Source organism: Salmo salar, chromosome 22 (assembly GCF_965601325.2).
Source record: "Salmo salar chromosome 22, fSalSal1, whole genome shotgun sequence".
NCBI classification, from domain to species: Eukaryota; Metazoa; Chordata; class Actinopteri; order Salmoniformes; family Salmonidae; genus Salmo; species Salmo salar.
In genome coordinates, this window is record NC_138312.1 from 48,911,640 (window position 1) to 48,937,984 (window position 26,345).

Here is a 26,345-nt window from a genome sequence, read left to right on the forward strand (position 1 = left end):
CTGATCAGGTCAGGTTACAGGAGACCACAATCCTACAGGATTTCTCTCAACCCCCAACAGAGGAGGAGAGATCTAGGGGTATGAGGATGTGGGGTTTTCATGACCCCTCACGCCCATGATAAATCCTAGGACACAGAGAAATTCCTGTGTCCTCACTGTGGAGAACTGTCCTCAGAACATTAAACATGCAATAAAGGGACTTTGGAACAATGGTTTCCGTCAGCCACAATGGTGGTCATGACGAGAGATGGAATATGAAAATGTATGTAATTTTGTTTTATTATTAAAGGTTAACAGATGACGTTATTATGAAAACATTGTACCTTTAAGAGTTTTCTCAGTATATGCCTGATGTTTATACATTGTACATTGTGTGGAAAATATCCAAATCGAAGAGAATGTTTTGGTAAAGATTAAATGTGAAGTTAGTGTCTAAAATTGGATTTGAGTAAAATCTAGGCCTTGTCTCTTAACCTGGTACGCCCAGAGAACTGCCCTAAAGGCGGTTACGTCCACTTCTGACCCGAGGGTATAAGACAGAAGACTGGAGAATTAACATTAGACTAAAAGAGACCCCAAGCTGCAGCGAAGGTCTAAATGGTCAACGAACCCCAAAACGCAACAAAGTTTGAAGACAAAGAAATCTTTTTCTACCCAAGCTACGGATGAGTAGCTGTGTCTAAGTGGGTGAATTCAAGCCGAACCACCTAGCCTCCACTCTTCATCGAATCGTGGTATCTACGCTATTTCATTCATACACTGTGAGCTCTGAGCTACAGAGCTGTCTGTCCTCAGACGACACCACAGAGAAAAGGGAAGAAATCAGACCACCAAGCCAAGAAGGACACTGACATCGTGAGGACAATCAGAGAGTTGCGTCGGAGCAGTGCGCCCTTGAGAAGCCTAAACGAGCCACGCGGGACGCCCCTCTGAGATCTCCAACACGTAATTACATCATTATATTTTGACCCATAAGAGCGGCAGTTCGGGGAAGGCTAGGTTTAAATAAGCATAGCTGACAAATTAACCCAAATGTGCTACTGGGTTCTCACCATATTTCCTGCTATTTGGAAGGGCTCCACTGCTACCTGTTGACCTTGTATTTGGGTTACAGATAAAGGAACAGGAGAAATCATACCAGGATTATGCTAAGAAGTGGAAACAACAGATGGCGGAAGCCTATGACATCGCCATAAGAAACATGGGGAAACGAACAGCAAAGTGAAAAGCCGCAGAAGAAAATGGGTTTGGTTCTGGTCTCAGAGGATCATGTACTGGTGGGAAACATGTCAGAACGTGGGTGGCCGGGAAAGCTAAGATCACACTGGGAGGATCAAATACACGTGGCGGTAAACAGGAAAGGTGATGACAGCCCTGTCTATGAGGTCAAACCCGAGAGGGGTACAGGCAGGGCCTGGGTTCTGCATCGCAATATGCTCATGTCATGTAATTCCCTACCATTTAAGGAGCCAGTTCAAGCACCGAGTAGAGGTCTGTGGAGAAAGGAACCACTCTAGCATAGAGGTCTGGGAGGAGCTGAGGGCTCAGAGACTCAATCATCCCATGATGACCCCACTGATTCATTGGGGTCAACCATGCCCTTGCACCACCGTTCAGTCCGGCAGAGGAGGCCCAGAGACATCCAAACCTTTAACACTTTTTAAATTATGTTTTTATTTAACCTTTATTTAACTAAGCAAGTCAGTTAAGAAAAAAATATTACTTACAATGACAGCCTACACCGGCCAAGCACAATCACAGCCAGTTACGATACAGCCTGGATTTGAACCAGGGTGTCTATAGTGACACCATTAACACTGAGATGCAGTGTCTTAGAACACTGCACCACTCGGGAGCCACTTTAGGGCTGCCAAGCGCTTATCAGGATATGAATTAGAGATGTTCAGAATTGTTCATTTAAATAAAATAAACATTGACTTTACTAATCACAGTGAGATAATGTTTAGTGGGGGTTGCGTCTTTGCCCATATAGGTAGACTGGGCATGTCTATATAGTTATATGGGTGTTAGTCCAGTTTTCTCAGTTGTTCTCTTGACCAGTACTTCCGTCCTCTGTTTTGAGGCCAGTTAAATGTTTGGGACAACATTACATTTTTGCAGGGTAGTGTTGTAAGGGGCTTAATACAGTTGTATTCCAGCCACTACTTGGGTAAAGCCCATAGGAAATGAAGAAGAAAACTTTAAGTGGACTGGGGAGAGGAAGAAAAACAAACAAAAAATGCTGTAAACTGCAGTTACATCGTGCTGACCTGATTAAAATTGATGGGGCTGCAGTGGAGAGGGTCAAAAGCTTCAAGTTCCTCAGCGTGCACATCACAGAGGACCTGACATGGACCCATCACACCGTCACCGTGGTGAAGAAAGCGCGACAGCCCCTCTTCAACCTCAGGCAACTAAATACATTTGTATGGTCCCTCAGATCCTCAAGAACTTCTATATATGCACCATCGAGAGTACCTTGTCTGGCTGCATCACCGCCTGGTATGACAACTGCGACCACAAGGCTCTACAGAGGGTGGTGGGAACTTGGAACGGCCCAAAACATCACTGGGAGCAAGCTCCCCTCCCTCCAGGACATTTACACCAGACGGTTTCTGAGGAAGACCTGGAAGATCGTTAAGGACTCCGTCACCCGAGCCACGGACTATTCACTCCGTTACCATCTGGCAAATGGTATCGGAGCATCAGGTCTACCACCAGGCAATCAGACTGTTGAACAGCTAACCCTAGCTGTCTACCTGCCCAGACCTGCACCTTAGATAATATTTGGGTAAGACTTTCTATGAAACATAATGCATTATACAGCATTATACATGTACCCATAACACACTATGATATAGTAATAATTCAGTATAAGTTTAGTTATAGACACATAAAGACTCATATAAACCCATGCCCCTGAGTGGCACAGTGGTCTAAAGCACTGCATCTCAGTATTAGAGGCTTCACTACAGACCCTGGTTTCGATTCCAGGCTGTATCACAACCGGCCGTGATTGGGAGTCCCATAGGGCAGTGCACAATTGTCCCAGCGTCGTCTAAGTTAGGGTTTGGCGGGTGTAGGCCATCATTGTAAATAAGAATTTATTCTTAACTGACTTGCCTAGTTAAATAAAGATTAAATAAATAAATAAAATACTGCTGATGCATTATAGTCAGAATCACTTATAATGTATAGCAACATATGTAGCGCTTCATAATTGCTGGTCACTTTTTCCTCAAGGATCATACAGCATTATAATGACCGTCAATGTGATGTATTTCTAACCTTTTTGTCAATGAGCAGCACATCATTATTACTGCATCCTAATCTTTGTTTTGGTGTGTTAAAGCATACTTATGAGCCACAATAAAGTAATATTCTTTGATTGCTTTAGGTAAGGTGATGAAAGGCAGACAGCTATTTGCTGACATTGAGGTATATGCTGATGTTGAAGCCAAGTCGCTCACCCACCATTGCACCTTGTATCAAATGGTGAGCTGGAACTTGCTTTACATGCACAGACAGTTACATTGTTATGTGTTCAACTACAAAGCCCTTCTGAGTAAATGACCTCTCTACCTCTGTAGCCTGCTCTTGTTCACCAGTAGCAGTTACCAGACACGGTCTACTAGGTGGTTGGTAAAGCCTCAGGGCAGTTACGGAGAAAGGCAAGACTGCCTTTTCCTATTGTGCACCAGAGGCATGGAACAGTCTGCAAAATGTGGCATGGAACTTCACCTAGATGTACTAGTGCCCCTTAGTGAGTTTAAAACTCTGGCCTAAAACTATGTTCAGGAGGAGTGTAAATGTTTCCTGTAGGCTGGATCAGCTCTTGATAACGTGTTGTTGTATGTTTTTTTCCCTGGTTAAATTAGCTGTTACTGTACAGTTCTAAAGTTGCCATTGTATGTTTTCATGAAATGTCAGGACTTTTTGGAGGGTAAAAATGTTTGACCGTTAAAAATGCTATTTTTCCCAAACCCCTAACCCTAACCTTAACATTTATCCTAAACCTAACCCTAACCCCCAAAACCCTAACCTTAACCCTAGCCCTAACATTAACCTTAACACCAAAACCCTAAATCAAACCCCTTAAGCTTAAAATATCATTTGAACAAATTCAGGACCTGAAAAAAGTCTTAAATGTTAGGACTTTTGGGGTCTGGATAATGTAGGAAAACACACGTGCACACACACACACTGTCAACACTGCTGTTCTATTTATATACTATTTTATTCAACTGCAACACCAAGACATTATCCACTTCATATTTGTAAATACAGTCATACTTGACATATCACGTTCGTAATTTATGCTGTAACTAGCTATATATGCAATTGTGACCACATCAGTTTTACTACTATGCATACTACTTTCTTATACTATTTGTTTTTTTATACAAAAGGTATTCAAATATATTTGAAATGCCTGAAATTGATCTCCAGCTAACAGCAAGAGCAAGGCTGGAGGGATTTGAGGCTCGCGACCAGATGCGCGTTCTCGATTATAAACCTCTGACGCCTTCATCCGGGAATCTGGTACGAACTCGCTCTCCAACATGGCGGCGCCAGGTGAGGTTTATGTGGGTGAACGAGCTAGGTCGGTTGGGAGATTTCAGAGGGTATTAGCGCGACACAATTTAGCAAATATCGTTTGACGAGTGTCTGCAGCTTGTCGTGTCAATCGTTGTCGGTGTCTTATGTGTATAGTTTCATCAAATTACTGTTTCTCAGGGATAAAGACGCCGCTGCCGGCGAAGGGATCTAGCTTGCTAACGTCGTTAGCTTCGCGAGGCAGCTATTTGCTCAGAGTTTAATAATTTCTTCCCGGTGTTTTTCATTGAGTGATATGTTACGGGTATTGCGTTGACTTTAGAGTGTGCCTTTGGATTGTATCAGACATTTAAGTAGGTCGTAATGTTATTCATAAACAACTGACACATTGTGTCTAGGTAGTCGACGATTTACTGTGGCACTAATACAAGCAAGCGCATTTCTTGTAGGAGGGTCTGGTTCAGTGGCATGGGGTTCTCAAGGAATTTCCCACGTGCGGATTTTGGTAACCGATGGGTGAAGCAGGACAGTTGCTGGACGCGTCCTAACGCAGGCCTCCCCTCAAATGTTAGCAGGCTGGCGTATTTAATGATGTCAGCCACATGCCACTAGCATAGGCCTTAAAGTATTCCCGGTAAGCAGTCCTTTGCTGACGAAGCCAGTGGATGTAATGACAATGGCTAGCTAAACAACTAGCTAGCTCGTTAGCGCACTAACATACCAGTGATAGCTTCAGCTGTATTGACCGCTAACGTTAGTTAGCTAGGTACCATCCAGTTGTTTCGAAAATATTGGTTAGTGTTAGTTAGTTTTGGCAATATGGCTACATTGACAAAATACATTGGCAAGAATGACTCACTGGCCATTTCCCCAGTTTGGTTTCACGTAATTCATAATGATTCACCACGTGGAAGGACTACTTTGCACCTAGGCCTAACTTACACGCTGTTTGCTAGGATAATTCAATATAGTAGCTTGTTCTACAGTGTGCGTTAATGGTATTGTTCTCACTCACTGCACGACTACCATCACCATTCATTGTAAACAGTGTGTGTGACCCACTGACAAGACACCAATTGTAAACAGGCCGTGTGTGTGATGCTCTGTAGTGTGTGAAAAGAATGCCCTGACAGCTGGGATTTCCACAATGAAGCCGCCAGCCCTCTTTGTTTTTCCCAGTCTGCTTCAAACCAAAACAAATCGACCAAACCTGCTCCATCAGAAGACGTGGGTCTCATTGAAACCAGTAGTCAACCAATTTAGTCAAAATAACTAATGTAATGTCTGTCACACACACCTAAAGTGTTGTTGCCCTTAAAGAAACAACCAAACTCTCTGTTGCTGAAAATAGGATAAACTGTAAAAGCACTTATCAGTGATGCACAATTTTGTTATGGAGCGTTTCAATATAGTGGCAGTTAATGAGGTGAGAGAGACCACTCCCTGTTTTAGAAGCAGGTTGGCATTCATGGGGATGACTCATGTACTGGAGGCAGCTTTGCAGGGTAGTCACTAGCTGGCCTTAACCACACTGCTAACCTTATGCCATAACTTTTTTAATTAAGACCAAAAAGCACATTTTTGTTTACATGAATTTTTACAATATGTAGCCAGCTTTCACTTTGCAGCTGGCCAATGTAGTAGTAATCTCATCTCTGCCTCCAGTACAAGATTAATCTCAATAAATGTCATCCTGCAGTTTAGAATGGGTCAGTGGGGCCAAGGCTCATCTGGCTGGCTTTGGCCCCACACACTATGAAGACCTATTAGACAGACACACTGTTTCAATATCATGGTCTGCACGTCACTGCGCCTTTATCTGACACGATGCTGGACTGGAGCACTCCACAACAGTGAGAAATTACTATTTGTTCGCATGCAGCTGTTGGCATAAAGGACGGATTGAGGCCTTTCCAAAACCAATGCGCTTGTTTTGCCTTCATCAGAGAATGTCAATGGCAGTGTGAAAATGACGCAACATAGTTTCAGGCATTTCCACTAGCTCGGTATAGACACTTTCATTGGTTTCCAACGCAATGCAGGACTGCCTGGAGGTAGAGGGCTGCACTCCTGCGGAATGCCAACTGAACCTGCTGGCCCCAATAGAGATCATAGCAGCCAATCAGCATTTTTCATGCTGCGGTTGGGAGCTGGCAGTCTGACTATTTTGGGATGAAAATATTTGTTGTCTCGCAGATGATTTGAAAATGTCTGTCTTTCTGCTTTGTATGCATTAACCTGCCTACTGTATTAAAAACACCTATTTGTTGCATTATTCACATAGTCAGATTTCGCTGCTTAAGTTCAGTAGCCTGTCTCTCCTCCAAGTTAGGTGTGCAAGATCAAGGGTGTCTGTATATGTGTGGTCTCAATTAGAGTAGGCTGCCTATGCATAGGAGAATCAGGTGGCAGTTATCTTCCCAAGGAATTTTTATTAAATACTATTAGACAATAGTTTACTACAGTTTCTGTAAATAAATAATAATGGTAAGAAGTGGAGGGCGCTCAACAGACTTGAGTCTAGGTGCTATCCAACAAATAGATTATTGAAAAGACACAAAGCAAGCGTAGGCTAAAAATTGTGAGCGGATATTGCCTGTTCATTTTCTCTAAATATTGTTTGCCCATTTATTTGTCTCTGCCTGAAAATCGTCCTCCTAAAAGATAGGATATGTCCTATATGCAAAACGTAGCTAAAGAGAAAGTGCAACTGTCCTCTCAACATTCTTGCTACTTCAAGTTCAGTATCCATATGTGGAGATCAGGTGCATGTGTGGTCTCAATTCAAGACTAGGTATGTTTCGAAATACAGACGGTATGATTTTCAATAGTTTTTTTTATTTTTTTTTTATGTGGGGGTGTTGTGTGCAACTCAACTGCTTATAAACTAATTTTAAGAAATCTAAGATGTCAAATTATACCGAGCTCCAGCTATGCATTTGGTTTGCTATCTTGCTAGCTAAGTGGCTAGATATCAAGCTTCTTGGTTACAGAAGAGACATTCTATCCCCTCCTGGATCAAGATCCCTGTTGCCTAAATTGTTTTGTACATCCAAACATTTTATTTTATCCCCCCCCTATACCCCACTATGGTAAAGAGACGGTATGAAAATCTGCATACCGCCCAACCCTAGTAGGCTCTATAGCCTATGCATGGGCGGCAAAGCACATGGCCGTTATCTTTACAAGGATATTGACTTCCGAAATATGATTAGGCTATAGTTTACTACATTGCTTAGAAATAAATATTTATCACCCATATTTGTCTGTCTGAAAATAGTCTCACTCCTAAAACATATCTCAAGGGAAAGTGCACGTCTCTCCACCTCTGCTCTCTTCAAACTACGTCTAGCCTGTTTGATTATCGGCCAGTAATACCGAAAGCCTAATAATGGGACACGTGACAATCTATTTCTTGGGTTATTTTTGTGGATTTTGATATTGCCTGTAGGGCGCAAAATTGCTTGCACCATGGCTGGCAAGTGAGCTGTCACATACGCCTAAAATAACATTGAAGGACTGTGGTTGGGTTCGGACCTGTTGCGCGTGGGAGTAGAACAGAAATCCAGCGGAGTGCGGTATGAATAAATCCATCTCTCGCAGACCTCTACCTCGAGTCTAGTAGTTACAAATCAAGTTAAATGGACCGCTTGTAGTGGGCTATGACTTTGTAATTACATCAGTCAAAATGTCTTCCAAATGTACCCTCTATCTCGTACGTAAGAGACTGGCAACCATGCTAATCCAGACCCCTTAGATTGGAAACTAGGGACTAGTGGTTGTTTTTGGACAGTTTACCGCTGTACATGACATTTCCCTTCAATGTGTCATGCAGCCCACTGATCTCCCTCTCTCCCTCTCCAGCTAAGAAGAAGGGGAATAAGAAGGGGAAGACCCTGACCCTCACTGACTTCCTGGCAGAGGACAATGGGAGTGGAGGCAATGCTCCACCACCGCAACCCAGCTACGCCAAGTCCACCAGCTGGGCCGACGAGACGGATGACCTGGAGGGAGATGGTGAGACACACAACATGAGATCTCATATGGGGGCTCATCCAAAGCTGCAAACTTACCAGGGTTTCAACGTTCACTAGGGTGCAATGCTAACTATGCAGATCAGTGAAATGTAGCATTGGGAATCATGTCTTGTTGTTCCACAGTACATTTCTATCTGTTTTCGGTAACGTTGCACCTGTCCATGGAAAAACATATCCCTCTTCCTTACTCCTCCCACTCTTTCTCTCAGTGTCCACCTCCTGGCACTCAGGGGAGGACAGTTACCGGGCCCCGGCCATAGATCGCAACATCCTGCCCACGGCGCCACGGTCGGCCCGCGAGCCCAATGTGGACCGGTCACGCCTCCCCCGCAGCCCCCCCTACACCGCCTTCCTGGGCAACCTGCCCTACGACGTCTCCGAGGAATCTATCATGGACTTCTTCCGGGGCCTAGCGGTACGTACTAGATCCTGTCAGAACGGAAACTGTGTTAACAAAATCTGTGTTTTCAGTAGGCACAACATGGTGCAAAAATGCTTTGCAGTCCTACCTGTACATGTCTACGTTATGCCGACTCAGCGTGACTCTGGTGTGGGAAGGATACCGCACACTTTTTGACTTGTGTATTATTATTTATATATATATCTTATTTCTTTAACTAGGCAAGTCAGATATGAACAAAGTCTTATTTACAATGACGGCCTACCCCAGCCAAATCCGGACGATGCTGGGCCAATTGTGCGCTGCCATGTGGGACAGCCCGGATTCGAACCAGGGACTGTAGCAATGCCTCTTGCATTGAGGTTAGGGCAGGGCGGTATAACGTATTTTATGATATACTGGTATTAATGCAGAGACCGGTTTGGGTTTTTACTTTACCTTCTATACCGGCATTTTAATGTTTGGTTTGTTAAATGTGATACGCCATGTGTAATGTCACTTTTTATAGTTCACTTTACTACTTGAGTCATCTTTCTCTCCGTGCCACTTTCCACAATCTAGCCAAGCCCCCTGTCACTCAAGGAGCGTATTTGATGTTCCTCAACCATGACACTTGCGTTCAGTCTGCATGGTCAATGCAGCACATGCAACAATGTTGACAACAACAGTGCTGTTTTCACTTTGCTTCTTAATATTAATCGACTAGTGTTCTATATTGACACTATTAGTTTGTTTCTTACAACAGCAAACAGCTAGTTTGTCTTTTCTTAGCAAGTTTCCCTGTCTTGAGACACTAAATGTTAGCTGCTATCTAGCTAGCTAATAAATGTGCTGAGTAAGAGCAAACGTAACTAGCTAATACAGCCTGATAATACCAGTGATGGTGTAGACCTAAATCAGCATGTTTGTGCAACAGTGTCTTCTAAATCAGAGGAATATGAAAAGCAAGAATATGTTAGCTACATGAAGTAGCTAAGAGAGAACATGCAATGTAGCCAAAGCTTATAGGTTCTCCTAGGAAACACTTATCAACATTTTAGTTCCTAGCCTGTCACAATAACTCCTCCCTGGCATTTTAATTTGTTGTCATATCAAACACTGTATTCAAAGTGCCCACTATTATATTCTAACCATAGAACAGTCATTCTATTTCCATGATTCCAACAGTTTTGCTCTAATTCATAATTGCAACGTTTGGTTAAAAATAAGTCTGAGAGAATTTGCCCATATCATGCAGCCCTGTGTGGCAGTGCGGAAATTCAAAATTGAGCACTAGTGTAAAGTACTACTTAAGTCGTTTTTTTTGGTATCTGTACTTTACTGTTTATTTTTGACAACTTTTACGTCACTACATTCCTAAGTAAAATACTGTACTTTATTACTCCATACATTTTCCCTGACACCTAAAAGTACTTGTTACATTTTGAATGCTTAGCAGGCAGGAAAGTTGTCCAATTCACGCACTTGTTAAGAGAACATCCCTGGTCATCTACTGCCTCTGATCTGGAGGACTCGCTACACGCATGCTTTGTTTGTAAATTAGGTCTGAGTGTTGGAGTGTGCCCCTGGCTATCCGTTAAATAAATATGGTGCCATCTGGTTTGCTTATTATAAGGAATTTGAAATGATTTATGCTTTTCCTTTTGATACTCAAGTACATTTTATCAATTACATTTACTTTTGACACTTACGTCATTTAGCAGACGCTCTTATCCAGAGCGACTTACAAATTGGTGCATTCACCTTATGATATCCAGTGGAACAACCACTTAAGGATATTTAAAACCAAATACTTTTAGTCTTTTACTTAAGTAGTATTTTAGTGGGATGACTTTTACTTGAGTAATTTTCTGTTAACGTATCTTTACTTTTACTGAAGTATGACAATTTCGTACTTTTTGAGTGCAGAAATGATAGAAGTGCTGAAATTTGTTTTGGTTGAATTGAACAGTATAAAACAAACAGAATGAACACTCATTGAAATCACTTAGAATGTGTGTGTTGCCACCCTAGGATCACTCACTACTCAAAAAGCAAATGAACAACTTCTATTATTCAAAAAACAAAAAATACAGTCAAATATCATCCAAGTGTAAAAAAATACCGTGATATAATATTTTGGCCATATCGCCCAGCCCTAATTGAGATGCAATGCCTTAGACCGCAGTGTCGCCCCACCCACCTGTGTACCAGAGTCCTAGCTTAAATATGGACCAATTGAAGTATGTGTAGACAGATCTACATTTTCAACAGTGTAGATCTATGATGATTGACAGTTACTATCAGTATATAGGAAAGGGGAACTGTAAAACATTTACTATTATAAGGGTTTGCACTAAAAACAAATCTATTAGACTCTTTACCAAACTTAGTTTTTGCTGACCAGCCTCGTTATCTTCAGAATTATACACCTATTGAACCTGCCAACAGTGAGCCTCTTGGCACCAATCGAAGCCGTTGCTGTTCTCTTGTAGCAGATACGGTCAAATGGATGCCAAAAACAACACTTTCACCGACGGTCGCTGTGAAGTTTGACAATAACTGACTCAGCAACATTAAGGGGAAGGTCACTTGATGCTAAATTGTGCCTAGAAAAAGTGTGATGTGTATTTCTTGGCCGTCATTGTGATTTATTTGACAGGTCTAGTTAGTGTTATCAGGATTCTAATTTGATTTGCCTCCCAATGATCGCTGCTGAAAAGTTTTCTGTTTTAAAGGAGACATGAGAAACTGAATGACTGTGGTTGTGTTGATGCTTGTGGTTAGCTATTTAATCACCAGTTGTTTGTATTCCTGTTAGGGATGCACATTTTGGTCAATTTTGCTGCCGACTAACCGACCCCTCATTAACTGGTCAACAAACATTTTCCCCCCAAACAGTAAAATGAGTTGACCAACAGAAAATACTATGCATGTATACAAGGAGTGGACATTTTTCATTAGGAGCTGGAAACATGCAACAATAGCAAACCTGTCATTTCAGTCAAAAGGCTATAGTTTATTATTGAACATGCAACTCCTGTAATGAAGGAGCCAATAAAAAGTAATTTTTGAACATTTGCCCAAGTTCAATTCGTGGGAAATCGCTGTTCTAAACAGCGCACTTAAAGCGATCAGTTACATATGTGATAGACAAATCTCAGTTAGAAACTTAGAGAAGGGGAATCTTATCGTAATGACTAGGATGGGTTGCTAATATGAGCATTGTGCCTTTGGCTTATGGACAATGAAAGAAAGTTGATACAAAAACCAATAGAACAGAAGAGACGTTCTGTATCTTCATAAAATAATTGCCTCCACTTTCTATGGTTGGATTTTGGCTAGGTTACTTTGAAGCAAGGTAATACATGCCTCATTATTTAAAGTTAAACGTTTGGGTTTCAAACAGTTATACTCCTTCAAGCTCACATTGCAAAGTGGTGTGACCGTTGATATAGCCTATGCACTCATGCTGTAATTACAAGTTAATTGTGGCTATAAAACAGTTAACCTCTCTCGGGTATGTGGGACGAAATCGTCCCACCTAGTCAACAGCCAGTGGAATCGAGTGGCGCGATATTCAAAAACCTTAAATGCTATAACTTCAATTTCTCAAACATATGACTATTTTACACCATTTTAAAGATAAGACTCTCGTTAATATAACCACATTGTCCGATTTCAAAAAGGCTTTACAACGAAAGCAAAACATTAGATTATGTCAGGAGAGTACCCAGCCAGAAATAATCACACACCCATTTTTCAAGCTAGCATATAATGTCACAAAAACCAAAACCACAGCTAAATGCAGCACTAACCTTTGATGATCTTCATCAGATGACACTCCTAGAACATTATGTTATACAATACATGCATGTTTTGTTCAATCAAGTTTATATTTATATAAAAAAACAGCTTTTCACATTAGCATGTGACGTTCAGAACTAGCAAACATACCGAAAACTTCCGGTGAATTTACTAAATTACTCACGATAAACGTTCACAAAAAACATAATTATTGTAAGAATTATAGATACAGAACTCCTTTATGCAATCGCGGTGTCAGATTTTAAAATAGCTTTTCGGCAAAAGCACATTTTGCAATATTCTGAGTAGATAGCTCGCCATCACGGGCTAGCTAATTTGACACCCACCAAGTTTGGCGTTCACTAAACTCAGAATTACTATAAGAAAAATTGGATTACCTTTGCTGTTCTTCGTCAGAATGCACTCCCAGGACTTCTACTTCATCCACAAATGTTGTTTTGGTTCAAAATAATCCATAGTTATGTTCAAATATCCTCTGTTTTGTCCGTGCGTTTAGGTCCCTATCCGAACGGTGACGCGCGGACGCATGTCGTGACAAAAAATGTCAAAATATTCCATTAACGTACTTCGAAGCATGTCAAACGCTGTTTAAAATCCATTTTTATGCGTTTTTTTTTTTTTTTCGTAAAATAGCGATAATATTCCGACCGGGAGACTTGTTTTCGTTCAAAGAAGAAAATTGTCTCGTCACGTGCACGCGCGCCCCCGTTTCATTGTTCTCAGATCGACCACTTTCCAAATGCGCTACTGTTTTTCAGCCAGGGACTGCAGAGTCATCATTCCCCGTTCTGGCGCCTTCTGAGAGCCTATGGGAGCCTTAGAAAATGTCACGTTACAGCAGAGATCCTCTATTTTCCATAAAGAGGCTATAGAAGGCCAAGAAGTGGTCAGAGAGGGCACTTCCTGTATGCAATCTTCTCAGGTTTTGGCCTGCCATATGAGTTCTGTTATACTCACAGACACCATTCAAACAGTTTTAGAAACTTTAGGATGTTTTCTATCCAAATCAAACAATTATATGCATATTCTAGTTTCTGGGCAGGAGTAATAACCAGATTAAATCGGGTACGTTTTTTTATCCGGATGTGAAAATACTGCCCCCTACCCTAGAGAGGTTAACACACGATTGCATTTAGAATTTTTATTTGTTATGCAATGACTGGGCTTACAAAAGCACATGCTCTCGTGCTGCCTGACAGGCAATATCCTAGTTTGAGGAGCAGAATAGCCTATGTATGCTCAACGTGTGTGATAAGATGCTTAACTTCTTGCATCTAGCCAACAGCCAATGGAACAACAGGGCGCGAAATTCAAAACATCAAAAATCTAATAATTTAAATTTCTCAAACATATGACTATTTTACACAATTTTAAAGATACACTTCTCCTGAATCCAACCACGTTGTCCGATTTCAAAAAGGCTTTACAGTGAAAGTAAAACATTAGATTATGTTAGGACACCACTTAAAACAAGAAAAGCCACACAGCCATTTTCCTAGCAAGGAGATGTGTCACAAAAACCTAAAATCCAGCTAAAATGAGGCACTAACCTTTGACGATCTTCATCAGATGACACCCCTAGGACATCATGTTACACAATACATGTATGTTTTGTTCGATCAAGTTTATATTTCTATCCAAAAACAGCATTTTACATAGGTGCGTGATGTTCAGAAAATGATTAGCCTCCAAAACCTCCGGTGAATGACCACAATGTGCACATTCATTTACAGAAATACTCATCATAAACGTTGACAAAATATATAACAATTATTTAAAGAATTATAGATATACTCCCTCTTAATGCAATCGCTGTGTCAGATTTCAAAATAACTTTACGGAGAAAGCACATTGTTCAATGTTCTGAGTACAGAGCTCCGCCATCAATGCATGCTATACAGTTAGCCGTCCAGCCACGGCTTCAACAAAACTCTGAAATATGTTAATATTTTCTTACCTTTGCTGATCTTCGGCGGAATGCACTCGGAAGGACTCCCACTTCCACAAGAAATGTTCATTTGTTTGATAAAGTCCATAATTTATGTCCAAATACCTCCGTTTTGTTGGCGCGTCCAGAACACTATTCCAAAGGCACGAGACGGGGGCGCAAATCAATAGACGAAAAGCTCAAAAGTTCCATTACCGTTTGTAGAAACATGTCAAACGCTGTTTCCAATCAAACCTTAGGGTGTTTTTAACATAAACAATCGATAATATTCCAACCGGACAATAGCGTATTCATTACAGAAGAAAAATAAAAAAATACTATCCATGTGTGAACGAGCATGAAATAACTACATGACCTCAGACTGTCCACTGCTTGAACCGGCTGTTATTCGGTCAAAATCCACCATGAAAGACTCCAACAACTTTGTAAAGACTGTTGACATCTAGTGGAAGCCTTAGGAAGTGCATGTTGACCCCACGGACAGTTTCAGTAGAAAATGGTCTGAAAGACTACAGTTGTCAGACTTCCCACTTCCTGGTTGGATTTTTCTCAGGTTTTTGCCTGCCATATGAGTTCTGTTATACTCATCGACATCATTCAAACAGTTTTAGAAATTTCAGTGTTTTCTATCCAAATCTGCTAATAATATGCAAATATTTGACTCTGGGCCCGAGTAGTAGGACGTTTAACCTCTCTAGGGGAGGTGGGACGCAATCGTCCCACACTATTGAACAGCCAGTGACAAATCAGAGCGCCAAATTTAAAACCACAAAATGTCATAATTCAAAGTTCTCAAACATAGGACTATTTTACACCATTTTATAGATACACTTCTCCTGAATCGAACCACGTTGTCCGATTTCCAAAAGGCTTTACAGCGAAAGCAAAACATTAGATTATGTTAGGAGAGTACATAGACACAAATAACCACACAGCCATTTCCAAGCAACTAGCATGCATCACAAATACCCAAACAGCTAAATGCAGCACTAACCTTTGACGATCTTTATCAGATGACACTCCTAGGACATCATGTTACACAATACATGCATTTTTTGTTCGATAAAGTTCATATTTATATCTAGAAACAGCGTTTTACATCGGCGCGTGACATTCAGAAAATATTTTGTCTCCAATACTGTCAGTGAATCAGCGCTACAATTGACAAAAATACTCGTCATAAACGTTGATAAAATATTAAACTGTCATTCAAAGATTTATAGATGAATATCTCCTTTATGCTAACGCTGTGAAAGATTTCAAAATAACTTTACTGGGAAAGCACACTTTGCAATAATCTGAGGACTGCGCTCAGAAAAATACACTAGGCAATACAGATAGCCGCCATTTTGGAGTCATCTAAAATCATAAATTGCATTAGAAATATTCCCTTACCTTTGATCTTCATCAGAAGGCACTTCCAGGGTTCCCAGGTCCACAATAAATGTTTTGTTCGATAAAATCCATAATTTATGTCCAAATAGCTCCTTGTTGTTCGCGCGTTCAGTTCAGCTACTCCAAATGTAGGAAGCGCGCCGAAAAGTAAAAAAAAAAAAAAAAAAAAAAAAAAAATGTATTTATGTTCGTTCAAACATGTCAAACGTTGTAAAGCATCAATCTTTAGGGCCTTTTGAACGTGAAACATCAGTAATATTCCAACCGGACGGTTCCTGTGTCTTGAAAAACGTTTTGGAACACAGGTCCCTTCTCACATGAACGCACGCCAATGAACTGATGGGTCTACAACTTCCCAGCCTTCTTGTTCGGTCTCTGTTCATCATAGACGCACGCCTCAAACAACTTTCTAAAGACTGACATCTAGTGGAAGCCTTAGGAACTGCAAAATGAACCCTAACTCACTGTGTGTTCCATTGGCAATGACTTGAAAGGACTACAAGCACCAGAAATCTCACTTCCTGGTTAGATTCTTCTCAGGTTTTTGCCTGCCATATGAGTTCAGTTATACTCACAGACATCATTCAAACAGTTTTAGAAACTTCAGTGTTTTCTATCCAAATCTACTAATAATATGCATATTCTAGTTCCTGGGCCGGAGTAGTAGGCCGTTTTAATTTGGGTACGTTTTTCATCCGGCTGTGAAAATACTGCCCCCTACCCTAGAGAAGTTAACTGGAACCATCAACCTGGCTTACCTGTTCTTGAAACCACAAGTTGTCTTCTGGGGATTGACATTAACACTTGATGGACAGCATTTTTTATTTTACTTGTCCAAAGGTTAAAAAAGGCCCTAATGATTTATGCTATACAACGTTTGACATGTTTGAACGAACGGAAATATATTTTTTCCCCTCGTTCATGACGAGAAGTCCGGCTGGTTTAGATCATGTGCTAACGAGACGGAGATTTTTGGACATAAATGATGAGCTTTTTTGAACAAAACTACATTCGTTATGGACCTGTGATACCTGGAAGTGACATCTGATGAAGAGAATCAAAGGTAATGGATTATTTACATAGTATTTTCGATTTTAGATCTCCCCAACATGACGTCTAGTCTGTATCGCAACGCGTATTTTTCTGGGCGCAGTGCTCAGATTATTGCAAAGTGTGATTTCCCAGTAAGGTTATTTTTAAATCTGGCAAGTTGATTGCGTTCAAGAGATGTAAATCTATAATTCTTTAAATGACAATATAATATTTTACCAATCTTTTCTAATTTTAATTATTTAATTTGTGACGCTGACTTGACTGCCGGTTATTGGAGGGAAACGATTTCCTCAACATCAATGCCATAGTAAAACGCTGTTTTTGGATATAAATATGAACTTGATAGAACTAAAAATGCATGCATTGTCTAACATAATGTCCTAGGAGTGTCATCTGATGGAGATTGTAAAAGGTTAGTGCATCATTTTAGCTGGTTTTATGGTTTTGGTGACCCTGTCTTTGACTTGACAAAACATTACACACAACTCTTGTAAATGTACTGTCCTAACATACTCTAAATTTATGCTTTCGCCGTAAAACCTTTTTGAAATCGTAAAACGTGGTTAGATTAAGGAGATGTTTATCTTTCAAATGGTGTAAAATAGTTGTATTTTTGAAAAATTTGAATTTTGACATTTATTTGGATTCAAATTTGCCGCTCTTGAAATGCACCTGCTGTTGATGGAGTGCACCACGGGTGGCACGCTAGCGTCCCACCTAGCCCATAGAGGTTAAGATGACTTGTCTGAAATGTAGCTGTTTGCACAAACAAGCGCCATATACTGAACTGTCTTCAATGTTAACATGGGAGGCATCAATAATATAGATTTTACTAAAGGAGTTGACTCGTATAAATGTTGAAATGTAAGTACAGTAGGTTAGCCTATATGAAGAGAAGTTGAATGTGGGAGGAGACCTGCCAATGTTCGCAAAGGAGTTTGTAGCTATCCTATTGCTCTCAAGTACATTTTGATTAATCTCATGATACAGTAACTCATTATTGTTATGTCATTGCAATATTTCTCATCTGTTCTGAGACTGTCCATATCAGCGATCACACATCAGTCTAATTTTTGACCTCATACCAGCAAAGTTCTCCATCAGCACACTCTCAATGCTCTGTCTCCCCTCTGTTCTCAGATCAGTGCTGTGCGCTTGCCACGGGAGCCCAGTAACCCAGAGAGGCTGAAGGGCTTTGGCTACGCAGAGTTTGATGATGTGGACTCCCTCCTGAGGGCGCTGACTCTCAATGAGGAGGTAAGGAAAGGGCGCAAGTAATAGCAGCAGGAAGGATCAAAGGGTCTTCATTAGAGTTCCATCCATCAGAACACCGATCAATGCAATGCATGATGACCCACTCACATAGTTGGGATTCATCCCATAGACATTTTCTATGATTTCAACCCATATCAACATCCATTCAACTTTGGTAATTGACTACAATGGACAAAAAACAAATGTTGATTTAGTAATAGTACGAGAGCTTTTCATAAATGTGTTAATCAAATGAATTGTTCAAGACCAATATATTGCATTTTAATGTAAATAGTTTCCAGCTATCACACTGGAACATGCAGGTATGGAAAGAAGATGAGTTGGTTAATTTAGGCCATATTATTGGTGATTTGCTTGTTCCCTGCCCCTCTGTCCTAACAGAACCTGGGAAACCGCAGGATCCGGGTGGATATTGCAGATCAGTCCAACGACAAGGGTGAGTTATACACAAAATCTGAAGAACATGGGCACATCCAGGTACTTTCCCCAGTTGCTGGAGTTGTAGGCAGACTCATGCGCACTGCTGCTCATGCGCCCAGGTGATATTTATTTACAACATTTTGACCCTTAGGTATGGATGCCTGATGAAGACCTAAGGGTCGAAACGTTGTAAATAAATATCACCTGGTCGCATGAGCAGCAGTGTGCTGCGTTTTCCTTTTTGTTTTCCATGAGTTATACACAACCCATGATTCTAGCTTTCTACTGTACTATGGGAACAGAATGGCCAAATGTTCTATCACTTGACCTGGGCTTTGTAAGCATCATAGATGTTGGGCACAAACGGTAGTAACACATCAAAACTGTAGGAGCATCTATTTTGTCCGTTATGCTGGATTTTTACTCCAAACGTTCCTCGTAGCAAGACGTCATTGACTCGTACGTAAAGTTACAAGCTAAAGCATGCTCTGGAATCTCTGTGGTTTGTGGAGATGTTGCAGAGTCTTTTTGGAGTACATCTACAGGAGTTTAAATTCAGCCTTAGATTTTATGGGGTGGTTTCCTGGGCACAGATCAAGCCTAGTCCTGGGCTATAAAGCTAACTCAATGGAGAATATTGCAAGTGCGTTTAGTCCAGGACTAGGCTTAATCTGTGCCCAGGAAACCAGTCATATGTGTCAGGAGAACAGTTGATGCACATCCCACATTTCTCATGCCTGGACAAAATGCCTGGACAAAAAATACTGAAGTGCTAGAGCAACAAAAAACGTTTTCTAATGTGGTGCAGAAATAAAGCACCTGGGGGCATTTGCTGTGTTGGCTTTTCTTTATCTTCTAATTTGATGCCTAACCTCCTATGGCCAGAGGGGAGAGATAATGGCCAGATGGGTGGACGGGACAGGATGGGCCGTATGGGAGACATGGGGGGCCCCGACAAGACAGACAGTGACGACTGGAGGGCCCGGCCCACTGCTGACGCTGATGACGGACCCCCAAAGAGAGAGGAATCCACTTTCGGTGAGTCATTTCCTCTAAGCTCAAAGTAGACTCAGCAAGCACACATCCCTTCTTTAAAGCACCCTGCTAAAACTGGGAGGGCGAAGCCTCACGGCTTGGCTCTTGCAAGCGTGTAAGCACGGGTACACCAAGGAAGGAGAGAAAAGGCAGTGTTGCAAACGAGGCTAGGGCGGACCTCTTTCTTAATGTCCAATGTCCTTTGTCTCAAGGCTACGTGCTACACTATTTATCGGAAATGTTAAGCATGCATGGTCATGTTTTAGGCTGTCCATACAGTTTAAGTTCTTATCTTCAACCTTATTACAAGAACTGCATACATTGTGACTTTTTCTTAATATTACTTAGATCTCAACAGGCCGTCACTTGATTTGCATGCCTTTCGTAATTGTATTAACTGACATTTTCTTTCTGTCCCTCTCAGGGTCACGCGACCGCTATGGAGACCGTGACGGGCTGAGACGGGACAACGACCGCGGATTTGGCGGCGACCGGGACCGCGGATTTGGCGGCGACCGGGACCGCGGATTTGGCGGCGACCGGGACCGCGGATTTGGCGGCGACCGGGACGGCGGGAGAGACCGCGGGTTCGGTGGCAGAGACCGCTATGATGACCGGGGAGGTGAGAGCGGAGGTGAAACCACTGCTCAAAACTTAGCGTATCATTGACAATCTAGAATATGCTTCACTTTGTTATCCAGATCCTCCTCTGTCAGAATGTCATCAGTCCATCAAGCCTCCTGCATGATTATGAATGTCAATCCATATGCTCTTTTTTTTGCTCTTAGCCTTGCTTAGGACTAATTCTCACATGAAAACCGACTAATGGCACTTCCAGACAGTGCGTTTTTGAAAATCTGAATGTCGTTATGTATGCTCCACTGTACAACATCACAGCTGATAAATCATGAGAATTTTCTATCGGAATGGTGTTGTCACTTTGCGATTTACAGCTCCCCTGCCGTCGTGACATTGTCTGTCATTTCCACTAGTATAAATAGTTCAGCATTTACACTTTTTCTCAAACTGACACACCATGCTGAGTGGCAAAGTTTAGGTCCTGCAGTTACATTGATCTGACTGCGGCTGCTGGTGCTGAAATCTATTAGTTTCTCAAGTATGGCAGCTGTATTATTTTATTTTTTCTATGAACAGCTTGTAAAGTCTTGGCCATTGTACTCCCTCTACTCTACCACAGCCTTTGGCTCCCGCAGGGACCGGGATGATGGCGGGCGACGTGCCTTTGGCAGTGGCTACCGCCGTGATGATGACGGGGGTGGTGGTGGCCGCTACGGGGAACGGGATCGCTACGGCGCGGACAGAGAGGACCGATATGAGAGGCGCGAGGAGAGAGGAGGTGAGGGTAATTGACCCTCCAATTACGTTCAATATTATTTTGCTTATTCCATTATATTCTGTATGACGTCAACCCCATAACCACATGTCCATCCTCTTACCCCTGCTGACACCATCCTCCCCTGCCTAGGTCCCCCTTTAATTACTGGGCAGTGTTGTATTATATACTGCTCAAAAAAATAAAGGGAACACTTAAACAACACAATGTAACTCCAAGTCAATCATACTTCTGTGAAATCAAACTGTCCACTTAGGAAGCAACACTGATTGACAATACATTTCACATGCTGTTGTGCAAATGGAATAGACAACAGGTGGAAATTATAGGCAATTAGCAAGACACCCCCAATAAAGGAGTGGTTCAGCAGATGGTGACCACAGACCACTTCTCAGTTCCTATGCTTCCTGGCTGATGTTTTGGTCACTTTTGAATGCTGGCGGTGCTTTCACTCTAGTGGTAGCATGAGACGGAGTCTACAACCCACACAAGTGGCTCAGGTAGTGCAGCTCATCCAGGATGGCACATCAATGCGAGCTGTGGCAAGGTTTGCTGTGTCTCTCAGCGTAGTGTCCAGAGCATGGAGGCGCTACCAGGAGACAGGCCAGTACATCAGGAGACGTGGAGGAGGCCGTAGGAGGGCAACAACCCAGCAGCAGGACCGCTACCTCCGCCTTTGTGCAAGGAGGAGCAGGAGGAGCACTGCCAGAGCCCTGCAAAATGACCTCCAGCAGGCCACAAATGTGCATGTGTCTGCTCAAACGGTCAGAAACAGACTCCATGAGGGTGGTATGAGGGCACGACGTTCACATGTGGTGGTTGTGCTTACAGCCCAACACCGTGCAGGACGTTTGGCATTTGCCAGAGAACACCAAGATTGGCAAATTCGCCACTGGCGCCCTGTGCTCTTCACAGATGAAAGCAGGTTCACACTGAGCACGTGACAGAGTCTGGAGACACCGTAGAGAACGTTCTGCTGCCTGCAACATCCTCCAGCATGACCGGTTTGGCGGTGGGTCAGTCATGGTGTGGGGTGGCATTTCTTTGGGGGGCCAATTGAGCACATCTGGGACATCATGTCTCGCTCCATCCACCAACGCCACGTTGCACCACAGACTGTCTAGGAGTTGGTGGATGCTTTAGTCCAGGTCTGGGAGGAGATCCCTCAGGAGACCATCCGCCACCTCATCAGGAGCATGCCCAGGTGTTGTAGGGAGGTCATACAGGCACGTGGAGGCCACACACACTACTGAGCCTCATATTGACTTGTTTTAAGGACATTACGTCAAAGTTGGATCAGCCTGTAGTGTGGTTTTCCACTTTAATTTTGAGTGTGACTCCAAATCCAGACCTCCATGGGTTGATAAATTGGATTTCCATGGATTATTTTTGTGTGATTTTGTTGTCAGCACATTCAACTATGTAAAGAAAAAAGTATTTAATAGGATTATTTCTTTCATTCAGATCTAGGATGTGTTGTTTAAGTGTTCCCTTTATTTTTTTGAGCAGTGTATAATATGAACAGGTCTCCCTTGGTGATGATGCATCCAAGGGTCAAATAAAGATTAAATTAATGCAAAATATGTCATCCCTATAACCCGTATCCACTGTCCCCCCCCCCCCCCCCTTCCCTTCACACCCAGGTGGTCCCACGCAGAGACCCAAGCTGGTCCTGAAGCCACGCAGCACGCCCAAGGAGGAGGAGCAGGCCCGCAGCGGTGGTGCGGGAGCTGCCCCAGCTGCTCCAGCGACTGCCCCCAGCTCCGGCCGTGCCTCCATCTTCGGAGCAGCCAAGCCCGTGGACACTGCAGCCAAGGAGCGGGAGGTGGAGGAGAAACTCCAGAGGCAGCTGGAAGAGGACAAGTCCAGGGGCTTTGATAGGAAACCCCGCGATAGAGACAGGTGAGGGGTTCAGGGTGTAGCTGGAAAGTGCCAGAGCTGTTCTCTCAAATTTTGTGCGCAAATTTTGTGCACAAATTTGTTTACATCCCTGTTAGTGAGCATTTCTCCTTTGCCAAGATGATCCATCTGCCTGACAGGTGTGGCACATCAAGAAGCTGATTAAACAACATGATCATTACACAGGTGCACCTTGGCCTGTGGACAATAAAAGGCCACTCTAAATTGTGCGGTTTTGTCACTACTCAATGCCACAAGTTGAGGGAGCGCGCAATTGGCATGCTGACTGCAGGAATGTCCACCTGAACAGTTGCCAGAGAATTAAATGGTAATTTCTCTACCATAAGCAGCCTCCATTTTAGAGAATTTGGCAGTGCGTCCAACCGGCCTCATAACTGCAGGCCACGTGTAACCATGCCAGCCCAGAACCTCCACATCCGGCTTCTTTACCTGCGGAATCGTCTGACACCAGCCACGCAACCAGCTGATGAAACTGAGGAGTATTTCTGTCTGTAATAAAGCCCTTTTGTGGGGAAAATTTTACTGGGTGGTTGGGCCCGGCTCTCCAGGGGGTGGGCCTATGCCCTCCCAAGGCTGCACCCCTGTCCAGTCATGTGAAATCCATAGATTAGGGCCTAATTAACTTATTTAAATTGGCTGATTTCCTTATTTGAACTGTAAAAAATCTTAGAAATTGCTGCATGTTGTATTTTTATGTTTTTTTGAATATATTTACTCAATCTTTCTCTTCTGTGCTTAGGGACCCAAGTTGGAGGAGTGAGGAGCCACCTTCTGAGCGACCTGCTACACGCTCCCGCACAGGAAGTGAGTCATCACAGACGGGAAGTACATCTGGAGGAAGAGGTGAGGGTGAACCTAATTGATCTTCTGAGTTTTATCCAGTTCTCTTTGTAGTCTCTTTGCTTGTGCTGTGAGCACGCATACATGATCAACTTTTAAATGTCAACCACACTGTCCATTGTATTTTCACTGTAGATATGTTTTCTTTCAGCTATCAAATTAGTGGTTCCTTTCAACAGCTGCTCCTTTTCAGCAGTATTTCAAGGAATGCATATCCATGGTGTGATCTGTTTACATAAATGTGTGTTTATGTACAGTACCAGTCAAAGGCTTGGGGACACCAACTCATTCAATTCTTTTCTTTTATTTTTGCTATTTTCTACATTGCAGAATAATAGTGACAACATCAAAACTATGAAATAACGCATGAAATCATGTACTAACCAAAAAAGTGGTAAACAAATCAATATTAACTTTTGAGATTCTTCATAGTAGCTACCCTTTGCCTTGACGACAGCTTAGCACACTCTTGGCATTCTCTCAAGCAGCTTCATGAGGTAGTCACCTGGAATGCTTTTCCAACAGTCTTGAAGGAGTTCCCACATATGGTGAGCACTTGTTGGCTGCTTTTCCTTCACTCTGCAGTCCAAATTATCCCAAACCTTCTCAGTTGGGTTGTGGTTGAGTGATTGTGGAGGCCAGGTCATCAGATGCAGCACCATCACTCTCCTTGGTCAAATAGCCCTTATACCGCCTGGAGGTGTGTTTTGGGTCATTGTCCTGTTGAAAAACAAATGATAGTACCACTAAGTGCAAACCAGATGGAATGGGGTATCGCTGCAGAATGCTGTGGTAGCAATGCTGGTTAAGAGTGCCTTGAATTCTAAATAAATAACAGTGTCACCAGCAAAGCACCATCACACCATCACCTCCATGCTTCGCGGTGTGAACCACACATGCGACGATCACCTTCTCTGCGTCTCACAAAGGCATGGCGGTTGGAACCAAATATCTCAAATTTGGACTCATCAGACCAAAGGACAGAGATCCACTGGTCTAATGTACATTGCTCATGTTTCTTGGCCCAAGCAAGTCTTCTTATTGGTGTCCTTCAGTAGTGGTTTCTTCTCAGCAATTTGACCATGAACACCTGATTCACACAGTCTCCTCTGAACAGTTGACTTTGAGATTAGGGGTACATGATATCTCGGTAAACATATTAGCTATAAATGCCAACATCGGTATCGGCCCGATGTCTAGTTTAACACCGATATGCAAAACGGATGTCAAAGCTGACGTGCATACCTATATAACGTAGGTACATGACGTAATGACACTAAGTAGGTGCTATTTTTCAGATGTTGCCCCACCTGGAGTTGCACAGTATTGTTGAAACGCTTATCCATTAGCTACTTGCTAAGGGCGTCACTGATATTAGCTTCACGACTAACTATTTGGACCAGCGACGTCAGCCCCATGAGCATACTGAGTCTGACAGCACAGTGGGTCGATGAGGATTTTGTACTGAGGAAAGCCGTATTGCATGCTCAAAGATGTGCTGGTTCTCATACGGCTGCTGCCTTTTCAATGGCATTTGAGAACATGTTTCAAACTTGGAAAATCCCCAAGAATAAACTACACGTTGTGGTATGTGATAATGCACGTCACATGACAAAGGCTTTGGAAGAATGCGGAGTCTCCAGTTTGCCATGCATGGCACACACGCTACAACTGGCTATAAACGAATGTTTTGGCCCAACGCGGCATATCTGACAGTGGCAACAGGTAGGAAGATAGTGGGTCATTTTAAACACTCACAGCTAGCATACAGCTGCCTGCAAGCAATACTGGAGCATCTTGGAGTGAGAACTAATAGGCTTAACCTCTTGGGGCTAGGTGGGACGCTAGCGTGCCACCCGTGGTGCACTCCATCAACAGCAGGTGCATTTCAAGAGCGGCAAATTTGAATCCAAATAAATGTCAAAATTCAAATTTTTCAAAAATACAACTATGTTACACCATTTGAAAGATAAACATCTCCTTAATCTAACCACGTTTTACGATTTCAAAAAGGTTTTACGGCGAAAGCATAAATTTAGAGTATGTTAGGACAGTACATTTACAAGAGTTGTGTGTAATGTTTTGTCAAGTCAAAGACAGGGTCACCAAAACCATAAAACCAGCTAAAATGATACACTAACCTTTTACAATCTCCATCAGATGACACTCCTAGGACATTATGTTAGACAATGCATGCATTTTTAGTTCTATCAAGTTGATATTTATATACAAAAACAGCGTTTTACTATGGCATTGATGTTGAGGAAATCGTTTCCCTCCAATAACCGGCAGTCAAGTCAGCGT

The 26,345-nt window shown here is 42.4% G+C and overlaps 1 protein-coding gene and 2 non-coding genes across 11 annotated transcripts in view; all 3 read left to right on the forward strand.

The window, feature by feature from the left end:
* The first annotated feature begins 4,477 nt into the window (after positions 1-4,477).
* LOC100380867 (eukaryotic translation initiation factor 4B) overlaps positions 4,478-26,345 on the forward strand; it is a 44,298-nt gene continuing 22,430 nt past the window's right edge. For 6 of the 9 annotated variants that reach the window (XM_014167976.3, XM_014167979.3, XM_014167981.3 and 3 more), the window contains exons 1-10: positions 4,478-4,575; positions 8,422-8,574; positions 8,804-9,009; positions 18,338-18,454; positions 18,854-18,908; positions 19,778-19,930; positions 20,352-20,561; positions 21,126-21,290; positions 22,925-23,183; positions 23,941-24,044. In XM_014167976.3, coding sequence (XP_014023451.1) covers positions 4,563-4,575; positions 8,422-8,574; positions 8,804-9,009; positions 18,338-18,454; positions 18,854-18,908; positions 19,778-19,930; positions 20,352-20,561; positions 21,126-21,290; positions 22,925-23,183; positions 23,941-24,044 — 1,435 coding nt within the window. In that variant the 5' untranslated portion in view covers positions 4,478-4,562. The remainder of the gene's footprint in view (positions 4,576-8,421; positions 8,575-8,803; positions 9,010-18,337; positions 18,455-18,853; positions 18,909-19,777; positions 19,931-20,351; positions 20,562-21,125; positions 21,291-22,924; positions 23,184-23,940; positions 24,045-26,345) is intronic. The other 3 variants (XM_014167977.3, XM_014167978.3, XM_045705064.2) reach the window with 3 other exon arrangements.
* On the forward strand, positions 11,432-11,567 carry LOC123729740 (small nucleolar RNA SNORA16B/SNORA16A family). The gene has a single exon (XR_006761447.1). It is a non-coding gene; the product is annotated as a small nucleolar RNA SNORA16B/SNORA16A family (small nucleolar RNA).
* Positions 19,977-20,155, forward strand: LOC123729747 (small nucleolar RNA SNORA81). The gene has a single exon (XR_006761454.1). It is a non-coding gene; the product is annotated as a small nucleolar RNA SNORA81 (small nucleolar RNA).